Here is a 12,143-nt window from a genome sequence, read left to right on the forward strand (position 1 = left end):
TGTTATGGCATCATCTTCTGGGGCAATACACCTGCCACAAAGAAAATCCTCACAGCACAAAAAAGAGCAATAAGAATCATTTGTGGTGTACCCCCACGAACCTCATGTCGAAATCTTTTTAAACGACTTGAAATACTGACAGCAACATCTCAGTACATATATTCACTGATGTGCTTCATAATAAATAACCCCACTCTGTATGAAACAAATTGCCTACATCATGAACATAACACCAGAAGAAAAGAGGATTTCCACTGTGAGTTAAAGAACTTGACACTTATTCAGAAAGGGGTAAAGTACGCTGGAACGAAAATTTTCAATTACCTACCCATCAAAAGTATAAGGAGTAGTACATCAGCATTTAAACGTAGCTTGAAAAATTATGTACTTGAGACCTCACTTTATTCACTAGAGGAATTCTTTCAGAGAAATAAGTAAAACCCAGATTGGAAAGATGTTTTTAAATTTTTTGACACTGTTTACTGTTAAACTAATGTAATAATGCCCTAATGTAAAAATTCCTGTTTTTCTCATTTCCATTTTTAGGTCACTTTTAAACCCAAAGTGGGAAGTTTTGATTACTGTTCAAGGTTAAAATAAATGCAATAATGCCCTAAATATGAAACTGCTATCTTCACATTTATGTTGACTAGTTTTTAAGCTAAGAAGTATGACTTTTGTGCACTGTTATTAATACTATAACAATGTCTTTATTCTATGTATTTTATTATGTATATTGACACGTTCCACATCTGAGTGACATGCTCACATGTACAGACCTATGGAACAAGTATATAAATAAATAAATAAATAAAGATTGATTGTGAGCACCTTTTTCAGAAGGAAGGCCCTTCATCCATAACCTTAGTTTTAATGTAATTGAAGTTGGTTCCGATGTAACATAACAGAGACTATCAGCTACTATATATGACTGACTGAAATTATCCATCTCTTTCCACAATGATCGTTTTACTTGCATGTACTCGCCAGCTTTTTTTATGTGACTGAAATTTTCATATTTGCTTTCTTTTTTAGAAATTATCCCCAGTATTACTAACACATTCTGGAAGTCAGAATCAACTCTTATTTGCAGTGACACACTAGATTTTGTGGGGGAGCTAATCTTGCAAAGCCTGAGTTGTGAGTGCTGGTCAAAGTACTTTTCAACTATTTCTTTGAAAAACAATGTGAAGTAACTGAAGTGTCATAGTGTAGAAGGCAGAAAAACCTCAATATAGATAAATGAGATGCTGAGTCATGGGCAGGCACAACAAGAAGACTGCTATACATTTAAGCTTTTGGCCAAAAAGCCTTTCCCAGAAATAGAAAACACACACGCTCTGATTTTGATCTTGGCATTTTTGGTGCATTTTTATACTTTCTAGTCCTTTGATCCCTATGGTAACCCAGTTCAATCAATACATTATAAACAAGATAATCATGCTAAGAGAACTGGCAATCTGAGAGGGTTCTTGAATACTATTTTGATACACTGATTCATATGGAAAACTGGCTCTCAGCAGCACTGGAAACTATAGATATATATGTTTCATTGATAAAGCACTGTAATTCTGATGATGGGCTTGTTTGACACTCTAGCAGTGACTTCACAAGTACCCTAACAAAAGAAACCACCTCAGCTTAAGGTGGGCACCTCTGCTGGGTGCTCATTTAGTTTACACAGTTATTAGCAGAGTGATTCTGTTCTGTTAAACAGAATGGTGGCAATGCTGACTACGGCAACTGCAAGCAGACTATTATGTCTTTGTTTTGTGCTGAATGATGATAAACAATCATCACAGAAAGTTTCTGGAGGAGCCATAGGGTGCAGAAAAGCGATTTTAAAAGCAGAATCGAAGATATTATGATGCTATCAGATGAAGTTCTTTGTCACATCTAATAATAATAAAATAAATAAATAAATAAAATAAAAAAAATTAAAAAAAGGCCCCCCCACACACACACACACACACGACCACTTTCATCTTGGGTGCTGAGGGTAAATTGCAGTGGGCAGCTATCTCTACTAGAATGAGTAGAAGGGGTGCAGCAGGGCCATGGGATGGTCACAGTTTGGTGGCAGTCACTCATGTGGGCAGACAGCCTGTTACTGGACATGTCCACACAAAATGCTGCATAGATGTTGGAGCCAAGTTTGTGGCTCACAATACTGCTTTCACAGGTGACCATGTCTTTGATGAGGTATGAAACGTCTCTGTAAGGAATGAAGCACATGGTAGTGGGTGGACCTATGGGACAGGTAGGCATGACCACTATCAAGCTTTCAGTCCACATGAATGGACATCGTCAGCCAGTGGCTAAGAGATACCTGGACCACCCAACTGCTGGGAATGCTGTGCAACAGGGTGTGCTTGATTTCAATGACTGTTTCACAGCCCATGTCATATGAATTCTTTCCAACCAACACACATTCTGTTCTCCAATACACCAGTAGCTCTTCCCCTCCCTCTGCCACCTCCCCACCCCCTCACCCTTCCCATCACACTGTACAGCCTCCCAATGCTGCACTTAGCAGCCATTATCCTGTCTCCATCAAGTCCCTACACATACTCCACATGCAGCACTACAGCATCTCCTCTCATCCCATACCCTTCTATCCCTCCCCCTTTATGCTCCCTCACTCTGTTGTACCTCCACTACCCTCCCTAGCAAAGATTGTTGCTCACCACAGTTGGGCCTCAGTGTCTGTAGGTGACAGTGGCCGCATATATGTGTGTGTGTGTGTGTGTGTGTGTGTGTGTGTGTGTGTGTGTGTGTGTGTGTGTGTGTGTGTTCTGATAGCTTAATAACATACAAGGGACAATTTAAATAAGCCTGTCTCAGGTTCAACACGATCTCTCTGTCTCTATGTGGTGGTAAGCAATTTATCCTCATCCATATTATTGTTAAACAACAAAGTATAGGGACATTGCAAGGGGTGTAAAAGGTAATGTATGTGTCCCATGCCAAGAGCGACAGATAAAATTCTGCAAGAATACATGTCACACAATAAATACATATACAAATGGACAAACATATATACAAAGTACAATTTTGTTTGGATCCTATATAACTGCCTATACAAGTGCCCAGCAGCATTCAGCCTCATAAATGCTTACTAAAGATATTGACACTCCATCAAAGCATACCTGAGCAGAGCACCACTTTCACTTAAATTTATTCTTTCATTATGCAGTCCTGACACATATGTTATGTATTCACATGCCACATCTCTTGTGGTTTCAAATTTGTGCAAGCCGATTATGAATTCAAAATAAGGTTCAAAACAATATTTTGTGTTTACAGAACAACAGTGTCACTATTGTGACTGACTCATATTTACAGTTCAGTTCTCTGGTTTACAACACATCCTTTGCCTTGAGTGCGCACACCCATGTCTTTATGTTACCATGGTAAACAAGTATGAGAAATACCACAGTTTGATCTTAGTTTACTTCAACAATGGTAAAATAAACTTACATTATATGAGCTAAATCACTGTTTAATTAAACAGTAATAAAATAAACTTTCATTGCATCATTCTGTTGCCACATACAAACGTTACCCCACAAAATGACACACTCAAGCATTACACAGTGCAGTTGCATCAGATTCCAGTCAGCTGCTTATTCAATTGCTAATTATCTCACATACAACAACCTCATTGTGAGATTATGCTGCTAGCTCGGAATCTGGGTCATTTTCTTGCATGGATTGTAAATTTTACTCACCTACCGCACTGTTTATTTTTTTATTACTACTGCTCTTTTGGATACATGACAACACAACTTATCACAGTGTTAGCTAAAGCAATAATGAAGGATTAGACATGAGCTCACAATTGTAAAACAACAATGGAATGGTACAAGACAATGTTACTTGTGGTTGGCACAATTTATACACAGGCGCATCTGCTCAGGGATAAGCCTGAGCCATCACTAGGGACAAACAATATTTATTCAAATTCAAGCCAACCTTTTCTTATTATTTTCATGGTTAAAAAATGCACCTAAGGCTTCGATTCATGGGCAAAGCCATAGAAAGTTCCGAAAAATGCTGCTAGAAGCTGCTGTAAGTTGCTATTTAGCCACAGAAGCTGTTGTACTACTGCTTTGAGTATTGAATGATGATTATTTTTTACCATGGGGGAAATTAAAATTTAATATTGCTCATTTTTGAACTTTGCAGTTTTTCAAATATTCACAGCAATAAAAATAAATCTCTTTACATTCACATCATCAAATTGACATTTTTACGTAACCTGCAGCACTTGGTAAGCATGGTAAGTAGAGTTTTACATTTCAAAAGCTGCAGCTCCATTTGGAAGCTGTCGGCACACATCGATGTACATTGAGCCACTTTCCAATGCTGTCAATAACCACAATGTAACAATAAGAAGTATTTAACTGCCTCAATTTAATTTCATATTCATGAGTACAAGTAAGTTCCCATTCCAACTTGAGCATCCTTATACACGAGCTTTTCTAAAACCTTGTGACTTCAATGGGAGATTTCTACCACAGCAGATGATAAATATGAATCATATCTTATTCGCGCTGCATACAATGGGTGAAACTTTCCTGCTGCACGATATCCCATCCCCTACAATAATTTCATTTGTGTTTCTTCCACAGACCCCTAGACCAATGATAGAGTGCTCACTACCATGTTTGCAGATAGTACATTCAGATTTGACCCTTCGATTCAGTCTAGCTTAGTAGTCTTGTGAAGTGTCAGGTTTTAGTCTACCACAATGAAGCATTTTCACTATGTCGCAAAGTTGAAAAAAAAAAAAAAAAAAAAAAGCAGCAATTTTTCTTGCTGAGAAAATGTCAAATTGTGCTGTAGGTCAGTGATACAGATTCAATGAGAATAATGTGAGACAGTGAAGACAGCAAAAGGAACAATTTTTAGCTAGTTCCAGCAATAGTAAAGCATTTTCTGGGCCAAAACATGCCTACTATACAACAAAAGTACTGATCTGTGAGTGCAGAAATTATCTAATTTAAAGCACATTAAGTTGCTCAACAGCAGAAAATCACAAATTTCAAAGGAAGCCGCCACTGGGCTGCTCTTTCATGAAATTTTGAGGATTTTTTCTTCATACATGCACTTCAATTGCATAACTGCTGCCAGAAAACTGAAAGGAAAAATTTGTTGAATTTCGGCATTTAATAATCAGGCGATGCACCAAAAATAATTATCTTTATGGTTAAATAGGTAATGTGCACCAAACTCCAGTGTATTTTGATATGCCAACAGATTGCACAGCAGAAGCAAAAGGAAAGAAAGATGAGAAGATACTGTCTGCAAATAGTGAGTGGCAGTCCACGTCCATCATGCTTGCTTGTACAGTTATGGCCATAAACTGCCACCACTCAGTTTTTAAATTCAAGACATTATGTACGTTTGAGGTTTTTCCAAAAAGGGTTATTGTGTATGATAATACAAGTGGCTGGTTCACAGAAGATTTGGTTTTAGAGTCTTGAATTTGTATGGCAGTGCTGTCCTAGTGCACTGCTAGGCTGGCTAGATTCATACATACATTGTACTACTCTACCTCAAAAGAAAAGTAAGTAAAGGATAGAACAGATATGGCTGTAATTCAAGGCAGGATGATGTCAATTTTACAGCCATTACATGTTTGTAATGGCATGGTTAGTTAGGTGTAAGTAGTTCTAAGTCTACCTACAGGAAAATTAAAGAGACCTTTGGAGAAAACAGAATCACTTGCATGAATATCTAGAGCTCAGATGGAAACCCAGTTCTAAGCAAAGAAGGGAAAGCAGGAAGGTGGAAGGAGTATACAGAAGGTCTATACAAGGGCGAGGTTCTTGAGGACAGTATTATGGAAATGGAAGAGGATGTAGATGAAGATGAAATGGGAGATATAATACTGTGTGAAGAGTTTGACAGAGCACTGAAAGACCTAAGTCGAAAAAAGGCCCTGGGAGTAGACAACATTCCATTAGAACTACTGGTAGCCTTGGGAGAGCCAGTCCTGACAAAACTACCATCTGGTGAACAAGATGTATGAGACAGGCAAAATACCCTCAGACTTTAAGAAGAGTACAATAATTCCAATCCCAAAGAAAGCAGGTGTTGACAGATGTGAAAATTACTGAACTATCAGTTTAATAAGCCATGGCTGCAAAATACTAACACGAATCCTTTACAGGCGAATGGAAAAATTGGTAGAAGCTGACGTCGGGGAAGATCAGTTTGGATTCCGTAGAAATGTTGGGACACGTGAGGCAATACTGACCCTATGGCTCATCTTAGAAAATAGATTAAGGAAAGGCAAACCTACGTTTCTAGCATTTGTAGACTTAGAGAAAGCTTTTGACAATGTTGACTGGAATACTCTTTTTCAAATTCTCGAGGTGGCAGGGGTCAAATACAGGGAGCAAAAGGCTATTTACAATTTGTACAGAAACCAGATGGCAGTTATAAGAGTCGAGGGGCATGAAATGGAAGCAGTGGTTGGGAAGGGAGTGAGACAGGGTTGTAGCCTATCCAAAATGTTATTCAATCTGTATATTGAGCAAGCAGTAAAGGAAACAAAAGAAAAATTCAGAGTAGGAATTAAAATCCATGGAGAAGAAATAAAAGCTTTGAGGTTTGCCGATGACATTGTAATTCTGTCAGGGACAGCAAAGGACCAGCAAGAGCAGCTGAATGGAATAGACAGTGTCTTGAAAGGAGGATATAAGATTAACATCAACAACAGCAAAATGAGGGTAATGGAATGAAGTGTAATTAAACTGGGTGATGCTGAGGGCATTAGATTAGGAAATGAGACGCTGAAAGTAGTAAATGAGTTTTGCTATTTGGGGAGAAAAAAACTGATGATGGTTGAAGTAGAGAGGATATAAAATGTAGACTGGCAATAGCAAGGAAAGCGTTTCTGTAGAAGAGAAATTTGTTATCATGGAGTATAGATTTAAGTGTCAGGAAATCTTTTCTCAAAGTAATTTTATGGAGTGTAGCCACGTATAGAAGTGAAACGTGGACGATAAATAGTATAGACAAGAAGAGAATAGAAGCTTTCAAAATGTGGTACTACAGAAGAATGCTGAAGATTAGATGGGTAGATCACATAACTAATGAGGAGGTATTGAATAGAATTGAGGAGAAGAGAAATTTGTGGCACAACTTGACTAGAAGAAGGGATCAGTTGGTAGGACATCATCTGAGACATCAAGGGGTCACCAATTTAGTACTGGAGGGCATCGTGGAGGGTAAAAATTATAGAGGGAGACAAACAGATGAATACACGAAGCAGATTTAGAAGGATGTAGGCTGCAGTAGGTATTGGGAGATGAAGAAGCTTGCACAGGATAGAGTAGCATGGAGAGCTGCATCAAACCAGTCTCTGGACTGAAGACAACAACAACAACAACAACATGATTGTATAAACAAACTATTTAAGGACAAGCTTAAAAATATGTACACGCAATGGCTAACAAAAGAAGGTAGGCAATTAATGCCTACAGGACCTGTTAAGTGTGCAATCTTGTCTCACAAGTGTGAGTGGATTGACCATTCTCGGAAATGTATCCTGAATAAAACTGTCCAACACGCATTTAAAAAATGCTGTGTTTCTAATGTGCTTGATGGCACACAGGACAATGCTCTCTACGAAGAAGTACTGACAGGAAATCAAGTGGTGATGAGTCAGAACCATCTGAGTAATTATCAAAAACAGAACCTACACGATTATGATAGTTCAATAAAATTTCTGTTTTGTACTTTCATTTTTCATTTCTAAGTCATTTTCTTTGTAACAGTATCCAACCAGCTGATGAGCCGATGCTACTATGAACGAGAAGACATCGTGTGTGTTTCTTACGTGCATGTTTATGTAGTACTTATTTAAGTCTTATTGTTCCGTTATGTGTTGTCAAGTTGTATACCAGTTTGCCACAATATTGGGGTCTCTCTGTAATGAGGCTTGCCTGTGACACCATCCTTCACAGCCCACCTGTATGTTGTTCCTAATTACACCGCATTTATTCTAGGCAGGCATGCCGTAATTTGTTTTTCAAACAACAGTGACAGATGTAGAAGAGGGCCCAGGAGAAAGATTTTCTTCAGTGATGACAATACTTATTGTTCATATTTTGCTCGGATCACTTGTGCTGAAAATGATTCTGTGTGGATAAATTATGTTGTTTAGCATGTTAAGGAAGTAATTTAATAAAGTATCTTGTCTAACCTCTATCAGAGATGATATAAATCAGTGTCTTGAAAACATTGATTGCTCTTCACCAGATTTACAGTATATCCTTGATATCAAGTGGCATAGCCTGTCAAGCCGAAATGTAATTTTCTTGGATGAAAACATCATATTTCACTGAAAGAAAAAAATATTTTGGATGACATTCATGTGATATACAAAGACTGACATATGACTCTAACACGAGTTGTGGTACAGTCTGTAAAAGTGTTAGTGGCCCCAGATGCCCTAGTTCCACTCAGAATATTTTGATAGATATTGTGAATTGTCATTGCTATCTGTGTTTATGTTGTGACAATAATTTTAAATGCCCACCTGGCTAAATTTAACTCCATGCAAATTACTACAAATAAGTATGACTCTCAGCGTATCTCTGACAGGTGGAGCCACTTTATACTCTATCCATAATATAATGAGCCTTATATTATATAATTATATAATGAGCCATATCTGTTTCAATTTTTAAGTGTGGCTTGCACAGGATAGAGTAGCATGGAGAGCTGCATCAAACCAGTCTCAGGACTGAAGACCACAACAACAACAACAACTTGAAATTAGGTTATTCCCCACCCCCCCCCCCCCTTTCCCCTCCTCCTCCCACTCCCCAAGCATCATTTTTGGAATGTGGCTTGGATTCGAGGTCAGCTTATATTTGGGTAAATACGATAACAGACACGATCATCTCAGTTCTATCTCTGGAGTGTCACATTTTATTCAAGTAACATTCTAAAGTAGCTCTGCAGTCTCTTATTCTAGAGTACATTATTTTTTCTCATTATGATTACTGAACCATCTCCTTTATTACTTTGAGGGTGCCTATTTTCTGTTTATCTTCAGATCATGTAGAACTTAAGAAATCTATTGGGCCATTTTCTCAAATCAGTTTTTCATTATTTTTGTTATTACCACAGTTATGTAACACATAATAATTTAAGGCACAATGGGTAACCACTCATTATATAGTTGACATGATGAGTAGTCAACAGGCACATTACTAAGATTGAAAATATATGAGAGTTTTCAGACAATGTCTTTGTCTGGAGCTAATGTATATAGATGTCTGGCAACAGATTAACTCTGTTGTTCTGTCAAGTTCGCTCTTTTTAGTCATCTGCTGTATATTCTCCCACTTCCGAAACGTGCAGAAATATGACGTTAAGTGTACAGCTGTTCTTCCTTGACAAGGAGCCCTGGGCAACTTTCTTATTTAATCATTAAATGGTTATTCTTCTTCCCTCTCAGTTTTTAAGGTGAATTCGGGTTGTAGTGGATTTCTTTGTTGCCACTTGCTACATATAATTTCTTGCTATGTGTTTAGTTACTTTCTACACTGACTATCAACAGCCACCTCTCCAAGAACTGAGGGACTTTTGATACGGAAAGTCCACAATTCTGTCACCTACTGCATGCCTATCTGCTAAGAAACCATGCATTATTTCCCAGCTGCTGCTATTTATAGATAATAAATCCCTGCGCCTAAACAATTTTGACATTATCATCTCGTTAACAGTGACAGCTGTTTCTTTTTAATCTTCGATAACCACACAAACAAAGAGCATCTTTCAGGTGCTTAATTCTTCTTTCTTAAATTTGACATGTATAAGCAAGTTTCCTACACAATTTAGAGGTTTATACATAACTGTCAGTCTTGAATGTAACGTGAATGTTCATTTAGACAGAGAGGGAAAACTGCAAAACAAAATTTTGACAAACCACTGATCTCTGCGTCCCAGGGGCTTCCGATTCAGGCTGCTCTTCTGGTACTGAGGGTCCCGGCTGATGAGCAGTGGGTGGTTGGTCAGGTGACACATGAGACTGGGCACTGAAGAACGATGACTTCTTCCTTGGCAGTGCTGATGAACTCTCCTCTGAAGGTTTTATACTAAGAGCCATGTCAGCTGCTTGCTCAACATCAGTTTTCATTGCAGCTGACAATATCTGTAAAAAATTCAAAAAAGTTCAATTATTAGAAGCATAGTCATGTGTGTACACACACACACACACACACACACACACACACACACACACACACACACACACACACAAATTGTAAATATAATGTGAGACCACCATTCACTACACTGAGGCACTCAAAGGGGTTATCAACTTTTTCACTGATAAATTTTTCCTCTTGAGATGTAACTGTTGCAGTAAGTAACTAATGAACTGTCTGAACTGACACATGCTCAACTATTTTATCTCCCCTTAGCACATAATTTAAATATTGCTTTTCTGATGCACCGGGTGAACTAAGGAAGTAGTTTTATGTCAAAGAATAATTATCATTAAATAACTGAAGTATCACAATATAACTTAAGATGTGACGGAATATTTTTCACATTGTATGTAATTTAAAATACTGTAATAATACTACAGTGGAGTTCTGAACTTACATTCTCCAATTTCACATTTTTTGTGATTCTACATCATAAATTTGTAGACCCTGCAAAAAACCCATAAGAGCAATGCTAAAAATCTCTGATTTTACATGTCATCCTAGTAAGGTTTACCTCAATTCAAAGTTCTTACTTGACATCTTGCTCGACTTCGTCCCGTTTTCTTCTTACCGACACTTGATAATACTGAACGAGTTGAAGTTGCACAAAAGACAGATGGTCTGAACAGGGGTAGTGGCAGCAGTAAGGGAATACTTCAGGCAATTGTAGAGAAGGGAGATGTGAGAGAGGAAATGATGATGTAATCCATGATCTATGTTGTCAACATCACTTGCAACATTTAGCTTCACTGTGCAATTATGATACAACTATTGCTAGGTTGCAACAGTAATGGAAAAATGAGACAGTCAAAGTAAAGTGTTTGGACCAAGCCAATATGTGATGAAGGGGTCCAGCCACCACTTTTTCTTGTGGCACTAATAACTCAGTTCCATCTTTTTGCATGTATTTCCAATGTATTAGATTCAGCAGCAATACCAATCCTCAACCTTTTAAATTCAAACACTGAATCTTGAAGAATAGCTCAGCCATAATCGAGGAAACGTCGCCTATTTCCGACTAGTGAACTCTTATTGGCTGGCAACTTGTTAAGCCACCCAATGGTCAGTGCAGCCAACTCACCACACTAACACACGTAAAATGTGCTCACCTACTGGATGTGTGGAGAGGGGAAGTGGCCCTTCAATGTCAGGAATGTAGGTAGGGGTGAAAGCATTTTGTGAAGTGCTGAAAATATACTTTTCACACCGATAACGTGTTATGACAGAGATGTCACATGGAAATAGAACAAGGGTTTACCAATATCACATTTTAAAGAATTCTGTGTTCAAATCTGACAAGATACAGTTGCAAGAACCACAAACACTACTCATACATATATTTTGCATCACACGCAAACACCAAACACTGTAGATTATAAAGATTGGCAGCAGTTATAGAGGGCATATAGAGAAAACTGTAGCACCTGAGTTTCCTTCAAATTTACATTTTACACATTGTACAGAAATTTACTGAGATGACTTCTAATAAGCTTGTAACATCAATTGGGGAAGTAAACTCATTTTTTCCACTTCTGTTTCTCCCATCAAGCCTAAAATAACACTTTACCAATGGCGAGCCTATGAAGTGCGGCTCGTAAGAAAGGCATGGTGACAAAATTTGTCATTAAGCAAATGTCTGCATTTATGCTTGTGGTTTAATGCTGCTGTGAAGTTTTTGGTTTAAGTCAACACATTCATAAATTTTTGCTCTTTTCTGGGTAACTACAAAGGATGTTCTCTCAAAAATGCTTCCTTTGAACGTATAACTTGCAGCCGTAGCATGTCAGAAAATAGCTTGATTACCTTGTACCCAAACACCAATTTCACTTTTTTGATGAGTTTTTACTTGCTGTTACACATCTCTGATTTTTTAAGAACTATTGAAATCCATTACCACAAATTATTGTA

General features: G+C 37.9%; 1 protein-coding gene across 1 annotated transcript in view; it reads right to left on the reverse strand.

Moving 5' to 3' along the window:
• LOC126485089 (piezo-type mechanosensitive ion channel component) overlaps window positions 1-12,143 on the reverse strand; it is a 699,946-nt gene that overhangs the window by 234,102 nt on the left and 453,701 nt on the right. The window contains exon 30 of the mRNA XM_050108694.1: window positions 9,953-10,177. Within this exon, the coding sequence (XP_049964651.1) occupies window positions 9,953-10,177 (225 nt within the window). The remainder of the gene's footprint in view (window positions 1-9,952; window positions 10,178-12,143) is intronic.

The sequence above is a fragment of the Schistocerca serialis genome, chromosome 6 (assembly GCF_023864345.2).
Source record: "Schistocerca serialis cubense isolate TAMUIC-IGC-003099 chromosome 6, iqSchSeri2.2, whole genome shotgun sequence".
In the NCBI taxonomy this organism is placed as follows: Eukaryota; Metazoa; Arthropoda; class Insecta; order Orthoptera; family Acrididae; genus Schistocerca; species Schistocerca serialis.